This window comes from Phodopus roborovskii, unplaced genomic scaffold, assembly GCF_943737965.1.
Source record: "Phodopus roborovskii unplaced genomic scaffold, PHOROB, whole genome shotgun sequence".
NCBI classification, from domain to species: domain Eukaryota; kingdom Metazoa; phylum Chordata; class Mammalia; order Rodentia; family Cricetidae; genus Phodopus; species Phodopus roborovskii.
The window spans coordinates 8,246,286-8,269,826 of NW_026126645.1; the positions used below are offsets into that span (position 1 = coordinate 8,246,286).

A 23,541-nucleotide genomic window follows, 5' to 3' on the forward strand; every position below is an offset into this window, starting at 1 on the left:
ACTGAGAGCAAAGGGCAGATTGAACGGAGAGGCGGGTGCCAAAGCACAGATGTTATTTCACACAACAACAGTGTCTAGTGTCTCCATGGATTCCTCACACACAGCACTCCTAAGGTAGGGCAAACTTTATTAGAGTCTTCAGGGTTTTGTAGAGAGGGGATGCCGAGACCTAGAAAACTGCCTGGAGAAGGAAACACAACTTATGTGTAGTTATGAAAATTTACAAAGATGGAGACTGATCCTTCCCATGTTCCCATTTTAACAACCGCAGCAGACAGGGACTGCCCCCGCCCTCTCCCCAGCACCAAAGAAAGATACTTTCTGTATCCCCAATTGCCAGTGAGGGTTGGGGAGAGGGCTCAGTCTGGAAAATGTTCTCCCTGCACAAACATGAACACTTGAGTTCAGATCCCCACCATACATGAACAAAATCTGGGCTCAGCAGCATGGGCCTATAATCCTAGCACTGGGAGGCAGAGACAAGAGGGTACTTGGAGCTCACTGGCTAAGCCAGTCTAGCCAATCAGGAAGCAACAGGAAGCACCCTGTCTCAAGAAATGAGTGGAAATTGACTGAGGCAGACCCCCAATGCTGACTCCTGGCATCCACAGGCACACACCCCAAGTAAACAATGAACTCAAGGCAGTGAGCATCCATCCTGCCGGATGTAAGCATTTTATGGTCTATACTGTTAACACCTATTTAAATTGGGTGTAATGGCTCTTAATTGTTTTATTCTATGCACAGCAAAGCAGCCAATTGAATCTAATATTAGTCATTCATCAGATAAAACATTTTCAGAGAAGCAAACTGCTATATTTTGCCTTCAAAGAACAGCAAGCATTTTAAATACACGTTTCCAGAGCTGCTACTGTGAGGAAAACAGTTTAGAAATGCTCCTTCAGAAAATCCCCTTCCACAACAAGACAAATTGAAACAAATGCTTAGCTCTGTATTTTTTTTTTTTAAACCAAGCTTCTTTCTGTCCACCTGTCAAAAGCAGTTGTGACCCCATCAACCTAAGAGGTGGCCTCTGGGGCTGTGAAATGTGCCACCCGGCACGGATGCCCTTGGTGAGGTCCTCCTTAGGATTATCCAACTCACTTGCAACAGGAGAGAGGCGATGGGCCTGCTGCCAAGAGCTCTTTCAACAGAAATTCCGAAAGAAGATCCTGCGAAGTGCCGAGAGCCCAGATTTCCAGCAGTTCACTGTCTAGATTCTGTTACATAGCAACCATGTCCGCTCACACAGGGTACCCAAGTGAGTTAATATTTTGTTTAAACGACACGCTGCCTGAACCCTCAGGAAAACCCGAGTTTGCTCCATCAGAAGCGTCAACCTAGTGGTCTTGCCTGCAACAAGAGTACCCAACAACGGAGGGGTACACGTCCTCTATTCATTTCCAAAAAGAATTTTTAAAAAACTGAAAACGGATCTCACAGTCTCTTGGTGGGAGGTGAGGGTGTAAAAGGTGCCATTTCCCCCCTGTAATCATTTGTGCTAATATTGTTAATGGGCATATTAGCAAGCTCTTAATGTGTACATAATGCACTTTAGCTCAAAGTGACTTAGCACTGTTGTATTTTGAAAGATGTTCATTTCATGCAAAACCTCGAAGTTAGAAGTGACAACTTAACCCACAAGGCATTTCTTAGGGTCTGGTCCCACTGAGCAGCTCCAGTGTAGGCAAAATGAAAACACATGGTTACTCTAACCTGGAAGAACAGAAAGCTCAAGGGGCCCAGTTTCCCTGTACCACCCTTTAAGAACATGATAGAAGCTGTGGTAAAAGAGGTGACCAGGCCAGCTCTGCTGAGGGCTTCTAGCAAAACAGTGTCAGAGTCCCCAAGGGGTGGGCACCAAACAATACAAATGAAAGCAAAAACTCACAAAGACTAAATGACAGACACACACAGACACATACATATATGTATATAGCATTTGTGTACACATGCATCGCAGGTTTGAGTGATGTTACTATGGATAAGTAAATGCCTGGTGGTCTGATACAGTAGCCTCATTTTCCTTCACCCACGTAAAGTCATACTAAGTTAAATGGACATGTGACCCACCAATGAGTTCAGTTACAAATCGGTAACACTTTCTGATTATACAATCACCAAGGGCCCATTGCACAGGTTCTGAAAACCGTCAGCAGTGCTGATGGAAACAAGACCCTGCTCCTCTGCCCTGTCACCTCCCCACTGTCAGTCATGGGCAGGTGCAAAGGTTCCCATGGGCACGAGGGAGCTACTGGTGGTGTGTGCTTTTAAAGACACTATGTCTGCAGCCTTGTGCATCTTAGCAGAAAAAAAATCAAACAACAAAAAAGGAAAACGGAAAAGGAAACACCCCCTGCTGTGCCTCTACAACCATTTACTCATCATGATGCCAGTCTTAGTCTTTGGATTTTCTAGTGAAGTGCACCAGCAGGGCACTCTGGATTCCTTAGCATGCCCAGTCCACAGCGCAGCAGCCAGCACTCAGATGAAAGCCACTTAACTTTCCCTTGTCCAGGAAGTGGTGGGTGGTGGGAATATCCCAGCATCATTTGGTGTCCCTTCCCTGCAATATGCCAGCTCTTAGCTAGTTCTGGAATGTTACAACAGTCGCTGCTTACAAAAATCAAAGCATTATCCCGCAGTCTACCTTTGCCTTCTCTCACCTATGGTTCATCACTCTACGACATAACCCGGGATTGACAAGATCAACCAGATGCCAACCTTGGAAACCCTGTAGCAATCACCAGGGCCACACCACCGTCTCACCATTACATCATGGCCAAATTACATCCACGATGCCTAAAGACACCCAACAGGCTCTGGAAGTACCAAGTTAGGGTCTGACTTACACAAAACTGCAGATCTTGAAGCCGGAAATCTCACCTCTCACGGGGCAAAGGCATGCATACCTTCCGGTGAAGGTAAAGCCAAAACAGACGGATGGAGCAAGTGAAGGCATCCCCATAAAAACAGTCTCTCTGAACACTCAGGAGGAGCTATTATTGAGAGCGCAGAACCAACAAAACCATTCTGAACCATTGAGCATTGATTGGTCCAAGTGACATATTTATTATACAAGTGGCCCTCTTGGACTGAAGCCCCCCCCCTTTTCTTCTCCCCATCCGTTTGGATTTTAGCAGTTTAGGTTATAATTCAAATGTTTTAAATAAGCAGCCCTATTACTTCTTAAAGGATGAGGGATGGTGAGGGGTCAGATCGCAAAAAGCTTTTGCCTTCCAACTCTCAGAAAACACCACACATGGCAGGGCCACCTTACTTCACACCTTTAACCCTTGCCGGGGGTTCAGGAGTGTCATCTCTCAATGTCAGCACTGGCCAGATGTCTTTTCTTCGCCTTTCCTCTAAACTGCACAGGGTCCTTCAAACAAGGGCTCCTAGCAACCCACCATTCAAGCCTCCATTCCTCCAGACAGCCATCAATCAATCTTTGAGATCTGTGATTTCCTCCTGGGAAGCCCTCTTCCCTGTATAGTTGCTGGAAATACAAAACTCCCTGCAGACCCAAGCATCCACAGGACTGCCCACACCATCTCAAGCTTGGAGAAAATAAACTCCAGATGCAACCCAGCCAAAGGGCTTGGCGTTCGTGGAGAAAAGTGCACGCAAGTCCACTCCCCCGGGGCAGCAGAGCCCAAAGATTCCCGGGGGAATCATTTCAGAGGCCTTTGGAACTGGAGGGGTGAGGGTAGACTGTGGGGCGAGGGCATGAAAAGTTTGCCGCGGAGCTGGGGTCTGTGTGCTCTCCAAAGGGCACTTTCCACTGCTGCCTGAAAAGGACCGGCCAGCGGCGCCTAGCTCTAGCCGGCAGGGGCCGGTGTGACCGTGTGACCCCCGTGCACACTGCACCCGGGTTGGCGTTAATGACAACCGCGTTGCAACTCCCAAGCTGGGAAGCAGCGTGTGGACACGGCTAGGCGAAGAGGGTTACGAGCCACAATGCAAAGCCATCGAGCTGCGAGCGTGGGGGGGTGGGGTTACCGCGGGCCGGGCCACCACTGGGACCGGTGAGCGCGCTAAGGGTCCCCGCCCCGGCGCCGGGCGCTCCCTACCTTGCGCGCTGTGCTGATGGTTCTCCATGGTCGCCGCCGCCGAGTCAGCCACCGTCACCGCTGATGCCGAGGCGCTGGTCGCAGCTCCAGGGCCCGAGCCGGGGCCGCCGCCTCCGCCGCTCAGTTCCGTCAGTCTCCGGTTGGTGGCCGTGAGCTCGGCTCGCAGGTTGGTCACCTCCTGGCTGGCCGACTGGACCGCCCCATCGATGCGGAGCGCGAGCTGCTTATTGTCTTCCATCATGCTCAGGATTTTGGCCTGGGGGCGAGAGAGGTGACAAAGAGCTGCATGATGTGCGCGGGGGGCGCGTGGCCGGCCGTGGTCCCGGCTCTACCTGTTGGGTCACCCTAGCGGCCCGGGTTCCCCCGCGCCACGACCCCCGGGCACCGGCAAGCGCCGGCTCCTCCGGCGCAGGAATGACAGCGGCGCCTCCAGCCCGAGCCGCGGCGGTGGCGAGGCGGCGGGGGGAGGAGGAGAAAGAGGAGGAGGAAAGGAGGAGGAGGAGCAGCCGCGAACGGCGAGACCCCGGCGGGCGGACTAGCTGCGAGCAGAGGACACCGTGCGCGCCGCCCGGGCCAGGCACTCTCCGAGTGGAGCCTACCATTCGCGGCTCGCTCGGGAGGGGGCCCTGCCGGGGACCTCGGGGACCTCCTCGGCCTTATGAGCCCCCCACCTCCGGGACACACCCCCGGAGAGTGGGGGAGGAGGGCGGCGCCCGTGTGTGGTCGGAGGTGACACCCCCAAGCAAAAGGTTAGGGGTGCCTCTGAGACTCCAGCTGTCCCACTGTCCCCTCCTTGCGGCGGTGGACAGCCCCGCCCCGGCCAACTACTGCCCCGCTTCGGGCTGGGGTCGCCGCGGAGGAGGCGGTGGATGCTTAGCAGAGAGAGGTGCTTGCAAAGGGGCCCCTTGGAGGGGAGCGTGGGATGGAGGGCCGAGGGAGGGGGCTGCTGGAGTGAGGTCAGGAGTAGAGTTCTCGCTTTGCCAGTTGCAGGGATGAAATGCCCAGCGGGCTGGAGAGCTGGTGGATAGTAAGCCAGCCACCTTCCACTCCCATCTCAGTGCCTGACCTGCGCTGTCCTTGCCCAGCCTGGACCAGTGGCGCTGAGGCCTTCCCGCAGTGTGCATACCCTGGATGGAGGGCCAGCTTCAACCTGGTCCTAAGCTGCTTGGCCGGCCTGAACATTAGTGGAAGTAGGGAGCTGAAGCCAGAGGAGGGTTGAGAGGTGTGGCGGCGGGGGGTGGGGTGTCGAGTGGGGGTGGGAGGATTTCTTTTTCTCTTCTCCTTCCGAGGTAGGAATGTTGAACCCGGCTGCCTCGGTTTACCTTACTCCCCCTTCTGAGAAGAATCGAGGTAACCTTAGCTTGGATAAACCTTCCTGGCTCCTTTCTCTCCCACAGCACACACAGGCTTTGCATTTTTCAGTGGGGCCCTGGATTCCAGCCACCAGACCTTGTTACCATAGCAAGCTTCATTCCATGCAAATAGGAGGTTTTCAAAGAGCCAAGTGTAGCCCCGCCAACAGTGTGCCACCATTCCAGCCCCGTCAACCTGGGGGCAGGGGCTCAGACAGAACTGCAGAAGCCAAGGGGGTGCTCTAGATGAGATACTCATCCTCCAGGTTCAAGAGTATTTCTTGGAAGTTCATAAGAACCAAGCAGGACATGCATGCATGAAGCATTTGAGTGTGGTTGACTCAGTAGGGTAAAGAGTACTAGCCCTGTTTTAGGAGGAAACTGAGGATCTGGGCAGGGTTTTGCAATTACTGGTCCCTCCAAACCAGATGGTGAGAGGTTGGGAGTAGGTAATCCTATGATGCCAGTTAATCCCACATGCTTTCAGTAAACTTTTCCTTTTGCTGGGGGACAGAGGGTCTCTCTAACTCACTATATAATGGAGAATGACCTTGAATTTTTGATCCTCCTGTCTCTGCTATTGGATTGCTGGTGTTACAGGCCAGTGCTGAGCTTAACAGGCATGTCACATTACACCTAGTTTATTCAGAGTTGGGATCAAACTCAGGGTGTGGCTCATGCTAGAGAAAACTCTATCGACTGACTGAGTTACAGCCACATTGCCTTCTTTTATGCAGACAGACCCTTAAAAGCCCTGCCCCTCTCCCGGTGCCTTTGCAAGGGGTAAGGGCAATCATAGATGGCAGAGTACAGGGCCCAGGGCATAGTTTTTCCCTATCCACTTGGCTTCAGTGTAGGGATTGCACCTCTGACATTAGTATTCTTAGGTCAGCTTTGACCAAGTAGGTAACAGAGATCTTCAGAGAGGCTGGGTGTGTTTAACACCCAGGGCCAGTTCTTGGAAGCCTTTGGGAAGAAACTAGGAGGTGTCTAACCACGAGGCTCTATGGAGCTACTAAAGGATGATGTCACTGGGGAACCCAGTCTGGCAATACTTTAAAACATTAAAGGTGGTGTAATGCCCTTTAACACCAGAACTCAGGAGGTAGAGGCCCTTCTGTTCCTTACAGGGAGCTCTAGGCCAGCCAGAGCTGCATAGTAAGATGATGCCTCAAAACAAACAAATTAATTAATATCTAATTAAAGAAAAAGAAAAGTTAACTGTGGAATCAAGTCATAACTCAGCACATCCATTTTAAACAACTCAGAGAGCCAAAGAAAAACTCCAGGAATGGCGGGAATGGTGTCAGTGTTCATAGTAGCACCGTCTGCCATAGTAAGAAGGTAGAAAGAACTCAGCTGCCCAGCAAGGGATGAGAAAACAGTGCTAGCCACCCATATGGTGGGATATCATTCAGCCATAGAAAGGAGTGAAGGACAGACGTGACATTCCTTATAACCATGAAACTCCAAAACACTGTGCCAGACACAAAAGGGCATGCAATGCGTGACCCTGTTCACGTGAAAATCCAGGAGAGGTGAATCCAGGGCGTCAGAAGGCAGACAGGTGGCTGAGAGAGCAGAGCCCAAGGAAGTGCTTACTGGGTTATTTTGGGAGTTATGTAGGGTATGCTGGGGTTGGTGAAGATGTCTCAGAACTAGACAGTGGCTGTGTTTGCACAGAGTTGTAAACAGATGTAAATGTCATCAAGTTGCTTGCAAAAGAGCGGTGGGTATCATCTTATATAAAATTTGAGGGCATAAAATAAAAGGTACATATGGGTGGTAGCATTGTCCCAGGAGTAAACGCAGCCAGAAAACAAGAGGCTGTATGCAAAAGGTGTGTGTGTGTTCACACCCTTTATGACACTCACCACAAGGAAAGGGATGTGTCTATTTGCATGTTCACCCAGCTTCACCTAGCCCATAGCAAGTGCTCCATCCTCCACTGTGTCTGAGAGTGTTTGTGCAGTAAACAAACTGAGGAAGTGTTACTCATTTTCCCTCCCTGGAGAGACTGTCCCACACACTGGCATCTTCACATCCAATCGAACAAAACAAACATCTATGAAGAGAGAAGCAAGGATGTATTTTCGGATTTCTTTTTTTCTCGTGTGTGTGTGTGGGGGGGGTATGTTTAAATATCGACTGTGTGCACATGTATGTGGAGGCCAGAAGTCAATATTTATGTCTTCCTCTCACTCTCCATCTTATTTATTTATTTATTTAGACAGGACCTCTCACTGAACCTGAAGCTCCAGGAATTTGCCTGTCTCTGCCCCCCCCCCAGTGCTGGGGTTATAGGCATGTCCCATATTTTATGTGAGCCTTGGGGTTCAGAACTCTAGGTCCTCATGCTTGTTGGACAAGCACCTTACTGACGGAGCTGTCTCTGAAGCCCTCATGAGTCTCTTCATATTGCTTTCTCTGTGGTTTCGTGAACCTTGACTTAGAAACGGAGGGAATGCTTCCAGAGTTTTTAAAGAATTTCAGTGTTTTGTTTAATGTGTTTCTACAGGCAAGATACAGGGGGCTTTTTGCATGTGGGACACACTGTTCACTTGCACGCAAAAGTATCCATTCTCTGGCAGAAAGCTTGGGATGTACCTCGTCTCCACCAAAAGATCTACTTTGACTTCCTGGATTCTAGCCTAGCACCCTGCTCCTCCCTGGATGACCTTAAGTAACAAAACAGCTGCAGAAGCAGTGTCTTCTCATGGTGGCTCAGAGAGAGGAAATTCCTAGCAAGAACCTATGCTCAGTGGGCTCGGGAGGTGGTCAAGTTGTTAAAGTACTTGTTGAGCAAACAAGAGGACCAGAGTTGAGAGTTTGGGTCCCCAGACTCCTTGCACATGTCACATGAGTGTGTCAGCCTGCCTGTAATTCCAGACTCAGGAGTCAGAAGACAGGACATCCCCAGAGCAAGCTGGGTAGTGGGACCAGTCTTATCAATGAGCTCTGAGTTTGGAGAGGACCTCCTCAATGAATGAGGTGGGAGAGGTATGCAGGATGCTTGTTGGCATCAACTTTGGGCCTCTGTACACATGTGCATGCACATACTTATGCAAACATGCATACACACAGGTATGCATCCCATTATATACAGGGAAGAAAGGAGAGGAGAGGAAAGGAGAGGGGAGGGGAGAAGAGGGGAGAGGGGAGAAGAGGGAAGAGGGGAGGGAAGGGGAGAGGGGAGTATCAAGGCTCAGTGCACATCCATAGCAGATAACCCATCTGCATGACTTTTTCCCCAGAAAGATGGGCCTTGTCACTTAACTCCAAACTGGACCCTATAAAGGGAAAATTGGATCTCCATCTATGCGGTTGCCCTCATCCATGGAGCAATGAAGATGTTTGGTAGCAGAAGGCAACAGGCCTCATGTCCTCTAGCTTCCTCCTGATGTGCTGACAAATGGAGGCCTAGATGCAGAAACAAGGCCCTGTAGATGCTGAGGAAGGAGCCAGGAGCAATTAACAGCATGCTCTAGCGGGTGACCCATCCTCAGACTGTATCAGGGGGCATGTTCTAAGTGACAGGTGAGGCCACAGCCTAGTGCAGTCAGGCCACTGGCTCCTTACCCCGCAGCCCTCATTATTCCCACCTGGGAGTCTTCCTCTTTTGCTTTCCTCTTTGCCTAGAATATTTGCACTACCTCTGCCCCTGATTCCCTGTCATCTCTCAGCTTTAACACTCCACTCTGACATTTCCTAGCATAGATCATCCAGCGATGGGTGGCCGTTCTGTTTATTTACTTGGTAGCTTGAGCTACTATGCTCTCAGCTGGATTGAGAGGTAAGTCACCATCACATGAATAGAGGTCTTTCTGTCTCTCTGCCTGAGGCCCCCAGGAAGCCCTGCTTCTTCTGTTTTGTGTTGGCATTCCCAGAAATAAGTGTCTCTTTAGTGACATAATTGACATATTTATGTTGGGACAGAATCCCCTGTCTAAAACTCCCCCTCCCCCACCTCATATCCCAACCCAGCTGGAGTGTAGGCCTCAAGTGGTAGGGCAGGGGACTGGGCACTCTCCTCAATTCTGCTTTTGTTGCCTGAATCACGGTCAATGCTTCTCCGAAGAGTTTGTGGACAGCGAAGCAAATTCACATCCCTTGTCCTCACACCTCCATATCCACAAATAGTCTGTTTCCCTCATTACAACCCTCCAAATATTCAGCTCTCCCTAGGAAACCCAGTCACTTCTTACTTGCACTAAGGCTATTTTGGACTTTCTTATTGGATTCTTGCTGGGTGGGCAGGGGGCTGGATTGAGCATTTGATGCTCAATGTGATGCTCAGTCCCAGGGCTTCCGGAAGGTTTTCCGGAGGCTCATGCCCTGCCTGCGGGTCCCTTCCACACATCTTCACTAAGTGGGTGAACTGGGGGCCTGCATTCTTCTACACCCACTTGTGGCCCAGTTTTCTCTCTCACTCAACCTGGGACTCATTTTCTGTCTGCCTGGGAAGCTGGAGGTGGCTTTCGCCCACATTCCCTGCAAGTTGAGAGACAAGACAAGGGTTTTCGGGGATCCCTGTGCAGGACAGGTGGGAGGGAGAGCCTGAAGGAGGAATCCGCATTTGGCAGACTACTTGGCTCTGGAGTCAGTGACAGTGGAAACCGTGGTACTTCTTAGAGTTGACACTTGGCTAGAGGATGGGGGACATCTGAGAAGATGGCCCAGCCACTGCCTTAAGAAGTTAAAGGCCAATCCCCCCAAACAGTGCCCCTGGCCAGTTGTGCGAGGCGCCTCTCTAAACTTCAGGCTACTCTTAGTATTTCCCAAAATGAGGAAGAAGTCCTTCCTAATTGGCAATCTTCAGAAGATGGTCATTAAAAAAAAGAAGCCTAGGGGCTGGGAGGTGGCGCAGTTGGAAAGGAGACTGCTTTATAAGCTTATGGACCTGAGTTTGGATTCCCAGAACCCATTTTTTTTTTTTTAAGCCAGGCATAGTAGTGTGTGTTTATAATCTGAGTGCTGATGAGGCAGAGGCAGGCAGCTCTCTGGGGCCACAAGTCTAGTTAGTTGGCTAGTTTCAGGCTAGTAAAAAGTCAAGGTGGATGGTGCCTGAGGAATGATAACCAAGGTTGGCTTCTATCTTACAAATACACACACACAAATCTAGATACACAGTAAAATAAAAGGACATTAGGACACACCCCTGACCTACCAGAATCCCTTGAGCAGAGCCCAGAACCCACATGGGCAGCAGGCTGCATGGGAGAATCCGATGCGATGCGTGTGAAAGTTGGAATCCACCTCTTTGGATGCTCACAGCAGGGGCTCACAAAGTGCCAGGTGTAGTGTGAAATGTGTGAATGCCAGAAACTTGCCAGCCTCAGGAGGAGTTTTAAGGGTACCCTGTCCATTCTCTCCTTGTTGTTTGACCCCAGCTCTTCCCCATACTTTTTTCTGCCAGAGTCTTCGGGGAGTTCTTTTCCCCTCTGCAGATGGATGCTGTGTTTATTCAAATTGTCACATGTGAATCCCAGCCAGTCTTGGAGATGCATCTCTTGTACATTTACTGGGTTTACTTTGGCTGAGTGGGTTTTAACATGCACTCCGGGGAAAAGGACAAGGCTTATTGAAGACAGGAACAGCCAGCATTATCAGCTGTGGGTGAGAAGACTCATGGGGACAGAGACAGAAGAGTGAATTCAGACAGCAGGACCCTATCAGTCGCTCTCCCAACCACTGTGATGAAACAAAGAAACTAAAAAGACAAAATGGGGAGAGGATTTTTCCGCTTTAGGGCAGAGCCTGTGACTGTGAGATGGGAAGGCAGGAGAATGGGGGCTGACCTTGTCTACTGATATACATATGCTAATGTCTGTGTGGGCCTAATTCAGAGTCATTAGTATGAACTATGGTGTGGCCTCCCAAGCAATGGCTTATCTGGAGCTTGGGGAGGTGACCAGGTATGTCCCTTTTATGTATGTGTGTAGCCAACCCAGATTTATTGACAAAAAGACCTTCAAAAAACCATGCGATGCCAACTGGTCAAAGTGTGGAGAATAAATGCCTGCAGAGTGCCAAGCCCCAAGTGTGACATCAGCGTCACCCTCTTCCCTCCCAAGGCTCAGGGACTGACCATCCTGGGAGAGGGGACAGAAAGATCACAAGAGCCAGGAGTTAAGAAAGACTGGAGGGAACAGTTTCTCTGGACATGACAGGGTAGCAGCACTCAGACACTCACAAATTCACAGCAGCTATGGCTGCCTGCACAAGACCAGCACAGGATCAAGCCAGTTAGCACTCTAGCATGGATTGGAGAGAGTGTCACAAGGCTCCCACTCCCAGCTGAGGAGCTGTTGACAGATGATGGCTCTGTTGCAAAATCTGGGGTGACCATGAACAAAAAGCAACCACTAAGCAAAATATAAGACACTGAGATGAACATTTTTACCCACACAGAACCATTGAAGAACTCGCCCAATCCACAGCCATCTCCTCTTTTTCACCTGGACCAATCCACAGGCATCTTTTTTTCACCTGGACTATTTCAACACAGCAGGCACCATTTTGTTCTTCAGCATCTTGGAGAGGCTCTTCTGACAAAGCCACAAAGGTTAGGGCGAGTCTTCTAAGAACGCTCACACTCTATTGTTTTTTCTTTTTCTTTTTCTTTTTCTTTTTCTTTTTCTTTTTCTTTTTCTTTCTCTCTCTCTCTCTCTCTCTCTCTCTCTCTCTCTCTCTCTCTCTCTCTCTTTCTTTTTTTCTGGACGGTGTTCCATGTATTACAGGTAGGCCTTTAACTCCCTACATACCTGAGGATGACCTTGAACTTCCATCTCCCAAGGGCTGGGATGACAGACACTCCTCATCATGTGATGCTGGGGACCGAACCCAGGGTCTTGTGCGTGACAGATGAGCACTCTGCAAACTGAGTCACACCCCCAGCCCCCACACATATTCTGCATCAGGTCTAATGTCTCTTCTTAGTGAAGATTTCACTTGAAAGCTTCCAGGCAGGATGATGCTAACTCCACAGTGCTGGCCCTCCACCTCCAGGGAGGGCACTGCTTCTGTTCCTCAGCTCTGGAGTTAGTCAGTCAGACCTGGGTCTCTGTAACCTCCAGACTAGCCTACTCTACATAGCAGTGAGGTGGTGGGGATTGGATTTGTAAGGGGTGGAGTTCCACAAGCCCCAGCCTTGTGCTTCCTAGCTCTGTGGCACTCCATGAGTTATCCAATCCCCATGGGCATGCCTAGTTCTAGGGCCCTGCCTCTCTTCTCTTTCTCTATTTCCCCTTTACCACATGGCTACACAAAGACCATCTGTGTCCCTTCTAACCCAGTGCCCTTCACCTCTGCCCAAGGTCCTGAGCTGCTTCAGAGGCAAGGGAGGAGGGGGCAGTTCTGTGTGAACAGGATATTAATTATTCTAGCCCTGGGGACCCATTTGGTAAATTGGTTCTTTTAGCTTATAAAAATGGTGCTTTAGGGGCAGTGGCATGGCGTATGCACACACGCGCACACACACACACACACACACACATTCAAAATGGTACCTTACAGATAGCATTACTATTCCTGTGATCTCCTACTTAGGAAAAGTTGTTTTCTGTGCCTTAAGGAGGTTGCAGGTGTTTAAAAACATAAATGATTGGCCTGGGTTTAACAGCCATTTAATTCCAGCACTCAGGAGGCAGAGGCAAGTAGATCTCTGTGAGTTCAAGGCCAACCTGGTCTAGTTCTAGACTAGCTAGGACTACATAGTGAGATCCTGTCTCAAAAAAGGGAGTAGGATTAGATTTGGTAAGGGGCATATTCTCACAAGGGAATTTTTGTGGCATCTTTGTTGCTATAGTTTGGGCTTTATCTCTTGTTTCGTTAGCTGGCAACATGTGTATTAGGAAAAGCTCTCTGCTTTGTTGTGTTGATGTCCCTGTCACTTAAAAGCCTTTTGTCAGCTTCCATTTCCTTCTGAGTTCATAGCTTCTTAAAATGCTTTTGTTTACATTTATTTGTTTTCTCTCCACACACACACACACACACACACACACACAGGCACACATGCACGCACGCACACACGCACGCATGTGAGAGCAGGCATGTAGAAGTCAGAAGACAACTAGCAGAAGCTTGTTCACTTGCTCTGCCTGTGGGCTCTGGGAATTGAACTCAGGTCATCAGTCTGGGTGCCAAACACCTTTACCTGCTGAGCCATCATGTCGGCCCAGTTCATTGCTTCTCCCTGCGCACCCCACATACCTTACACTCCCAGACTACCTTTCCCAAGAGAAGTACATCCTCCTACAGCCAGACAGTGACTGTGGCTGTCATTCAATGTCACAGCACAGACAATATAACAGGCACCAGTCAATGAGAAGAACTCAGATTTCAACATTCCTCAACGATCCATCCATAGGAGGCTGGGTCCTAGAAATGGCGTACCGTCTCTATTTCAGGAATCTGAGGTTAGCAATGGTAGGAATCTTGCCTGATTCTTTCCTTTAAAGGTTTATCATATGCTCTCTGTGTGTATGTATTTATTACGAGGCATATGTGCTTGTATGTGCAGAGGCCATTGAGCATCCTGCTCTATAGACACTCTGACTTATTCCTTAAGGTCTCTTACTAAATTGAATCTTGCTGTTTCTCAGCAATGTTTGCAGACAAGCCCCAGCCATCCTTCGGTCTCCACACCCCTCTCCTCAGTGCTAGGATACGGGCATGTGTAGCTATGCCCAACTATTTTTGTGACTTCTTGGGAATTGAACTCAGGTCTTCATGCTTGCACAGTGAGCTCTCTTTCCCACCGAGCCACTTCTCCAGCCCTAATCTGTCTTTTAAACCAATATTCAAATCTACCTTTAAGAAAGTGACCCAAGAAAAGCATTTATTAGCCAAATGGTCTAGACTGTTCAAAGAAGCATCCACGAAAGAATTCCCCTGCAGCCATCACCCTGTGTACTCACAAACAGCTGTCCAGTTAAGACATGAAATTAAAAGGAAGCCATTTTATGTAGCAGCCTACTTGATGGGAAAGTTGTATTAAGCAATTGCCTCTTTATTGTCTGCCTTATTTTATGCCAGAGACATGTAAAACCATTTATAAGGCAATCCTCAGCATCCCAAGCACCCATTAATAAGCATGTGTGCTGTCAAGAGGAGCTTGTGTTGCTGAGAGCAACGTGGGTTATGCTGCATCCTCCCATCCTGGAAGCCAGAAGGTGTTGTGAGCCCCTCTGCCCCACTGTAGCTAGATACTGATACGTTTATTTTGAGAAACAAATACGTAGGAGCTTTGCTTTTAAAGGGGACAGGTGGTGCTGGGTGAGGCATGCACTGAAGTAAAGGGACTCCTCCTTTCCCTTCACGGTGAAGACTCTGCACTCTGATGAGGCATCACCAGCTCTAGCCCTACTCCATGCCTAACTCCTGAGATTGCTGGGGTGACAAGTGACAAGTGCAAGAATGCTTCTGTCTTGGCTCCAAAACAATCATCCTGTATGTCCTATATCTAAGAGATGGAACTGAGGCCAGTGAGGTGGCTGCCTGGGTCAAAAATATTTGATATGGCCAGAGTTTCATTTCCACAACCCAGAGTAGGAGAGAACTAACTTCTAGGAGTTGTCCTTTGACCTCATGTCACCCATACACACACACATACTGCTGCCATCACCACCACCAATATGATGATGATGGTGATGATGATGATGATGATGATGGTGGTGATGATGATGATGGTGATGATGGTGGTGGTGATGATGATTTAAAACAGAAACCACCTCTAAAGGAGCTACTTCCCTTTCACCAGCCAGCCAGGATCCCCAAGGGAGACCCACAAAGCCACTCCACAACCCTAGGGGGGGGTGTCTAACAACTTTGGAGGCAGCATGGAGAGCCTGAGCCCTCTAGTCAACTTTGGGGAAGAAATGGATGTAGGCACTCATCCAGTCATTTGTCAGGTGTCAGACTCAAGGGTCAACATGAATGTCTCCCCAAAGATGGGGATCAGTCTAGGGCTCAGCCAGCCTCAGGCATCTTTGGGAGAAGAGGAAGTAATGCTAAACTCAAAGGGGTTCAGCAGGAGAGGCAAGGGCACACACTCACACACACACACACACACACACAGGCACACACACGCACATACACGGACATACACACATACATGCACGCGTACACACATACACACATATGCAGTACACACACTCACACACAGGCACACACACACAAACACACGTACATGCACGCACACACACATGCATGCAAGCACACATGCACGCACAAATGCATACACACACACACATGCACACGCACAGAGTAATAGAGGTGGTGAATGATTTCAAAATACATTGTACACATGTGAATATTTTTTAAAGATTAAACACACATATTAAATTGCTCCCAAGGATAAAGCAATGGACGTGTTTCCATCCTTGAGACTAAAGTGTAGAGAATTCCCCTGTTGGAGGGCAGGAAGTATGTCACACCAGCTGCCAGCTGGATTGCCACCTTCCTAGCTCAGAGGGCTCCATGGAAAATTAGCCTCTAGTGTTGTTGCTTGCTTTCGGGGAATAGGATCTCTCTATGTAGTCCAGATTGATTTCACACTCATGGTCATCCTCCTGCTCCAGCCTTCTCCAAGCTGGGATTACAGACCTGCACCACCATACCTGGCTCCAAGTTTTAGTGTTAAGATTTACTTATTATTATTGTTCTAATTCAAAGAACAGACACTCTTGGGTCTCTGGACAGGACTGTGAATAAACTCTTATGTTTTTCACTACATTTCATCTTCAGTATGAACCTTTCCTTTTTGGAGTTTTCATTGTGCTTATGCACTCGAGGCCAGAGGCTAACGTCCTGTGCCCTCCTTGGTCATGCTCTACCTTCTGTGTTGATATAGATTTTGCTGACTCAGCTAGGCTGGCTACCCAGCTAGCTCTGGTGGGGGGTGGTCACCTGTCTCTGTTCCCCAAGTGCTATGATTACAAGCAAGTTCCCTGGCATTTATGTGGGTGCTGGGGATCCAAACTGCAGTTTTTCTCTTGTATAGCAAGCCTTTATTCGGTGTGCCATTTTCCCAGCCCGAGTTGTCTTTTTTTAAAAAACACTGAGTGTGTGTGTGTGAGTGTGAGTGTGAGAGAGAGCTTGCACAAGTGTACTTGTGTGTATGTACATGTGTATGTACATGGATGTGGGGGTCAAAGGTTGGCCTCACTGTCCTTTCCTACTGTGGGAGTGATACATGGGGGAAAAAAGAGAAAGAAAAATTAATTAATTAATTAAAAATCAAGAAGGAAGAGGCAATACTATTAGGATGCTTTATAAGCAAGTATGTGACCCCAGCTGTCATTCCTCAGGAAATGTCCACCTTGTTTTTTGAGATAGGGCCACTCATTGGCCTGGGGCTCACTGAGTAAGTTAGACTGACAGGCCAGCAAGCCCCATGGGTCTGCCCATCTCCACCTCCTCAGCACTGGGGTTATAAACAAAGTGACCACACCCAGCACTCTGTTTTCTTAAACAAGGGTTCTGGGTTTCAATGGTTGTCAAGTAAGCAGGAACTTTGCCCAGCTGTAGCCTTTAGAATTCTAGGTCTGGGGTTAGGGATGCAGTTCAGGGTGCTTGCCTTGGCATAAAGGATGCTTGCCCTTAGTTCAGTTTCCAGCATGTATAAACCCACGTGGTATTATACATCTGTAACCCTAGCCCTCAGGAGGTGGAAGCAGAAGGTTTAGAGGTTAGTTGTTATCCTTGGGTGTGTAGGGAGTTTGAAGCCAGTCTAGGCTATGAGAGAGAGAGAGAGAGAGAGAGAGAGAGAGAGAGAGAGAGAGAGACTGGGAAGGGACCTGAAAGTTGTTTCACTTTTGCCAAACAGCCCCCCCCCTTTAAATGAAGTGACAGAGCCCCGCCGGGAGGCTCAGTCTCCATGACCCACACATGGAAAGGCAACACTTCTCTTACTATTAGGATAATATGTTTGTGTTTATACAGCCTCAGGGGAAGTTTGCTAAACATCCATTGAGTGCATTAAGCTGTGCCATTTGATCTGTCGATCTGTGTGGAGGGCACATGGAAATCCCCAGCCAGCTCTGGTTCTGATCCTTGCCTTGTGAAAATCGTCCAAACTCATACGAGGTGCTATCTCCGCTCGGAAGCCTCCCTTTGATCTCACACTCATTTTCCCACAGAAATGATGGCAAACTTGGCAACGGACCTCTCCCAGAAATGAATAACCCAACCCTTAAAAGAAATGTCTTCTTAGGTTGTCTCAACCACTTAAAAAACCCAAAGAAACAAAACCCTTTTACAACAGCTGCCCCCTTCTTTTGTCGGCCCTGACCTTCCTCTCCTGGAAAGATCTCGTTCCTCTGAACACACAGCCAGTGCCTTGAGATGGTCTGCACAGTGGACAGTTCAGGGAAGGTGCTGACTCTGCAGTAACTGAGCAGTAGAAACCTGGTATCCCTCAGGTCTGGGGCTACAGGCCACCCTCGCTGACATGGTGCATGTGTGTGGGGCTTGGGACGTGCACTGTGCCGCCTTGGGAACTGTCTAGGTTCTCCGTCCTTACTCCCTTTGCCTCTTCATAAGCAGTTGGAGCATTGCTCCTGGGTCTAGCCCTCTGGCTAATGAGCCCTCTTGCCCTGTGATTTCACCGCTTCCTCTGGGAGTCAGTCTGGTACATGTCCCTAACCTGCTGGTGTTCTGTGCCACGGCTTTGTAGATGGCTTTGACCAGTTAAGTTAGTTTTCAACAATGATAGGCCTTGGACACCTTCACACCTCTTTGACTGGCCTCTGGGTTCTGTGATCTTCCAAGCAACAAATGTGCATCAGGAGAATGCTTTGGCCCACAAGGAAGACTCAGTGACAAACTGTGAAGCAGGCCTGGAGCGTGGAACAAAACCCAGTCACGCTGACGCCACACCTTACTAGCGGGCAGATCTGCAACCCAAAGAATAAATGCTGTTGTAAGCTGCGAGAGTCTACGGCTGTTACACTGCAGAAAACCACTAAGGTATTATGAAGCAGCGTGTGAATGAAGGCTTGTGATCCCGACTGAATAGTCAGTCCTTTGCATCTGATACATCTATTTCCAACGCCTCTGCATCTGCAGACTCAATCGGCTGTGGTTTGGAAATGTCTGAGAAAAACCATCCAGGATTCTCCAGACAATACACTTATTTATTTAGGCTCTACTAGGCATTGTGGATGGTCTAGAGATGGCTTTTAAAAATGCAGAAATATAGTTTCATTTACATGCAAATTCACACCATTTTATAGGTGGGACTTGGATTTGGGTAGCTGTGGGGTTCCTGGAGCACACCCTTGTGGGTACTATAGATATGGAGGAAAGAATGCATTAATATTCTAGAGTTCTGGAGATGTCATAGCTGAGTCAATGGAAACTCATATTCTCATTGTTCTGAAAGCTGGAAGACCAAGGTTAAAGTATGGGGAAAAGCTGACTTCTCTTGGCTAAAACTTAATGTCTTCTCTCTGTTCCCTCATCTTGGTCCCTCTGTCTGTTCTCTGTCTTAACCTATCCTTGTAAAGACATTAGTCAAAACTACTGGGGACCATGACTTCAGGTACCCCCAGGGTCCTAGGATTGCCATCAGATTTTTCTTGCCTGACTCTGGGTTCTAACTTGTGTTTTCTCTCTTCTGTATTGCCCAAGCTTAGTGGGGCTGGGAACACATAGCGCTAAGCAGACTAACCAATTGGTTAGTTAACTAACTGATGTTAATTTGGGAGGGCTAGGCCATCTAGGAGATGAACCCCTATGCATGCCTGTGAAGGATCTATAGATTAGGTTGATGGGAGTGGGACGAATTATTTAAAAGTGGGAGGCACCATCTCATGGGCTGGGGTCCTGGACCCATTAAAAAGAAGAAAGCAAGCTGAGCACCAGCATCCATCTCTCTCTGCTTCCTGACTGTGGATGCCATGGGGCCAGCTGCCTCAAGCTCAGGCTGCTGTGACTTCCCTGCCATGATAGGCTGGACCCTTAATGGGTGAGCCAAAAGGAACCCCTCCCTTCCTTAAGCATATTATAGATATTTTGTCAATAAGAAGAGTAACTAATATAGACAGCTGTGCTTCAGCTGGCTTAGGGGTGGAGATAACCTCTCCCTTATCTGTTCCTGGGAAGACTTAGTCTCACCCTGGGGCAGCCACTGAGACTGGAGCACTGGTACCACTTTGACAAGGATCCACGAATGTGGATCACATAGGCCCCAGGGAATAGGGCTGGAGAGGGGAGCTGTGCAGGGGAGGGGAGCTGTGCCCAAGGGTGAGGGGACACACAGCAGAGGGACTGGGGACTCCTGGCCAGGCCCAAGCAAAGGATGTCTGCACCACTGTTTCACCACTGGATGACAAGCCTCTATGTCATTCTGCTCATTCGGGCCTTTAGCAGGCATACTGGGATTCCTCTCATCCTTGACTGAAGGGGACTAAATTAAGGCACATTGCTTGACTTCTACAGCTTTGGTCCCTCTAGTATTAAGTGGGGAGCCCTGTGTAAGTCATATTGGGGTAGTGAGGAAGAATGGAGAACTTGGCTTCTCAGTGCTCAGTTTCCTCACCTGTGAAATGGGAACCAAGATAGTTCTTCTGCCACAGGGTTGTAAAGATTAGTTGAAAAGTGTAACGGGTTTAAAGCTGTGACCTGTGAGTGCTTATGACTTTGTTCTGCTGGGCAGTGCCAAGCAGGCAAATGTAGAGGTGACCTCAACTCAGGGTTAGGATGCTTACAGCATGGTGGCAGAGACAGTATACGTTTGGTGTGTGTGTGGGGGCAGGCCTTCAACCTGTGCATTTACAATGTGTGTGTGTGTGTGTGTGTGTGTGTGTGTGTGTGTGTGCAGGCATGTGCACACATGTATGCACAGGTCAATGGTGGATGTTACACATCTTCACTTGTCTGTATCTTATTTTCTTTTTCTTTCTTTTTTCCTTCCTCCTCCTCCTCTTCCTCCTCCTTCTTTTGAGGCAGGGTTTCTCTGTGTAGCTTTGGAGGCTATCCTGGAACTCACTCTGTAGGCCAGGCTGGCCTCGAACTCACAGAGATCCTCCTGCCTCTGCCTCCTGATTGCTAGGATTAGAGGCATGGGTCACTGATGCCCAGCCTGTACCTTATTTTATGAGACAGGGTTTTTCACTATCTCAGAGTTCACCAGTTAAACTATACTTGCTGACCAACAACTCCCAGGGAACCCCTTTGCCTCTGCATCCCCAGGTCTGAGATGGCAAGTATACACTTCCAAACCCAGTTTTTCTTGTATATGGAGTCTAGGGGATTGAACTTGGGTCTTCATTCTTGAGTGTCAAGCACTATATAGTCTGGGCCATCTCCCAGCCCCAAGAAGCAGATTTTAAAATGAAGATCTACCATGCATCCATTCTTTCAAGTTCATAGAATACACATCGATTAACAAAGAAACTCAATGTTTTTTTCTCCTCATCAGTGAAATTGTCACAATTAAAAGAAGTTTAGAGGAAGTTTAAAATACAAAAGCCCTAATACCTTCTGTAAATCTAGCTTGGGGTACCTCCCACCTCCTTCCTCTTAAGAGGTGCAGGAGCTGTTGAGAAGCACCACCAACAGGGACTACCTCATCCGAGGTACTATGGGCCCATTTCTCCAGGGATGCTGAAGATGGGCCATGAGATCTGATAACAGGTTGGAGGTGGTGGCCTTTAGAGACTGGAAGAATGAAAAGCTTGTTCATAGTTTGGGGAAGGCAGGTGAGGGGGACAGGGCTGTGGATGTGTTACTAATTTCCAGATACACATTAGACATCAGAATGGTGACATCAGATAGGTGGAAGGGTACTTGAGTTTGGACATCACGGGGTGGGCATGACTGGAAATAGGGATTTGAAAGTTGTGAACTTATAGGTATATTATTTCATTTTCTATTGCTGTGGTAAAAACACTATGATCAAAAGTAATATAGAGGCAAAAGGATTTACTTTGCTTTATGGCTCCAGAGGAGGGTCCATGGTGGTGGGTGAGTCTTGGCATGACATAGCATGGAAGCTAGCTGGTCATGGAGAGAATAGGAAATAGGACCAGGCTATAAACTCTCAAAGCTCTCCTCCAGTGATGCAATTCCTCCAGCAAGGCTGCACTTCCAAAAGGCTCTATAACCTCTGCAAACAGCACCACCAGCTGAGGAACAAATGTCCAAATAGACGAGCCTGTGGGGGACGTTCCTCATTCAAATCACTATATAAGTGTTCTGTCTTTCCCACCCTCCCTGGACCAGAGCTAGAAGTGAGCCTGTTCAGTCATGTCAACCTCACTATATTGAAGCTAAGGTCAGAAGAGCTGACCAAGCCTTGGAGGGCGTGGGTTGCATGTGTGATTGTGATCAGTGTAGCATGGTGCAGTTGAAGCAATTGAACTGGGCACCCTTCGAGGTCTCCCTCACCCCCTGTGTAGGAAAGGATATGGGCTGTAGATATTGGATGACATGCTGAAGGAATGGGAAGGGTCCCGTGACATCAACACGTCAGGGGGACGAGACAGGAACAATGTGAGAACAGGAGGAAATAATCAGGTATGGCATCCTGAAAGCCACAGAGGGAAAATGATGCTTCTCATCTCTGGGTGTGTCCTGAGGATATTTCCAGCAGGGTTTAACTCAAGCCTCTACCTTGTGTTCAGCCATCATCCCATGGGCTGTGGTGCATGAACTAAACACTGGTGTGCAGTTCTCTCCTCCTCCAGACTGTGGATGTTGTGTGACCATGACTCAAGCTCCTGCCACCACAGCTAGGGTTATGTTAGCTGCCACGTTTTTCTGACCACAATGGACTGAACCCCTAAATGGTGAAGCAACACAAACCCTTCCATTGCTTTGGTCAGGTAATTTTTTTATGTATATATTTTTTATTTAAATTAGAAACAAGCTTGTTTTACATATCAATCCCAGTTCCTGAGCCCTCCTGTCTTCCCTTGTTCTGCCCCCCAACCCCTATCCTATCTTCTTTCTGCTCCCCAGGGAGGGTAAAGCTTTCCGTGGGGAGTCGTCAAAGTCTGTCATATCATTTGGAGCAGGTCCTAGGCCATCCCCCATGTGTCTAGGCTGAGGGAGTATCCCTCTATGTGGAATGGGCTCCCGAAGTCCATTTGTATACTAGGGATAAATACTGATCCACTACCACCGGCCCCATAGACTGCCCAATCCTCCTAACACCCACATTCAGGGAGGCTGGGTCAATCCTATGCTGGTTTCTTAGCTATCAGACTGGAGTCCATGAGCTCTCCCCCTTGTTCAGGTCAGCTGTTTCTGTGGGTTTCTCCAACCTGGTCTTGTCCCCTTTGCTCATCACTCCTCCCTCTCTGCAACTGGATTCCAGGAGTTGGGCTCAGTGTTTAGCTGTGAGTGTCTGCTTCTGCTTCCATCAGCTGCTGGATGAGGGCACTAGGATGGCATATGAGGTAGTCATCAATCTCATTATCGGGGAAGGGCATTTAAGGTAGCCTCTCTACTATTGCTCAAATTGATAGTTGGGGTCATCCTTATAGATCTCTGAACATCTCCCTAGTGCCAGATGTCTCTTAAAACCTATAATGGCTCCCTCTATTATGGTATCTCTTTTCTTGCTCTCCTCTGTTCTTTCCCTGACCCAATCTTCCTGCTCCATCATGTCCACCTCTGCCCTCCTCTTCTCCCTAACCCCCTGCCCCATGCTTGGTCAGGTATTTTTGTTACAGCCCCAAGAACTAATAGAGAACATGGTTGAAGGGGACTTTGCTACTCTGAGGGGTCAAGCAAATCGAGAGATTTGAGGACTGAACACAGATCTACAACACAGAGGTTACGGGCAGCCCTGATTAGGGGCTATCATGGAGTAGCTTGGAGGATTTTATGATCCATAAACCTAGTGTATAGTAGGTGATCTCTAGTACCAGTCCCTTTTCTAGAACTCTTCACCTACCACAGATCTTGTTCTACTCATGGCTGTTGTCCACCTAACCTTATTATCCCCATATCCACTAATATAAGTCACATAATTCATCATTATACACGTCTTTGAAGCCTGAATATTTTAATGACACCTTCCCCAGTGAAGTTGAAAGCGGAGCTGAATGTAGCCATTTAATTATTCTGGAAGTTTCAGAGCCCATCAGTGAATTTGCAGAAATCCT

At 48.6% G+C, this 23,541-nt stretch overlaps 1 protein-coding gene across 2 annotated transcripts in view; it reads right to left on the reverse strand.

The window, feature by feature from the left end:
• Positions 1-23,541, reverse strand: part of Kazn (kazrin, periplakin interacting protein) — a 941,992-nt gene that overhangs the window by 347,820 nt on the left and 570,631 nt on the right. The window contains exons 1-2 of one of the 2 annotated variants that reach the window (XM_051173737.1): positions 4,449-4,555; positions 4,074-4,329 (exon numbers count right to left, since the gene is read on the reverse strand). In XM_051173737.1, coding sequence (XP_051029694.1) covers positions 4,074-4,314 — 241 coding nt within the window. In that variant the 5' untranslated portion in view covers positions 4,315-4,329; positions 4,449-4,555. Of the gene's footprint in view, positions 1-4,073; positions 4,330-4,448; positions 4,556-23,541 lie in introns of those variants that run through there. The other variant, XM_051173736.1, reaches the window with a different exon arrangement.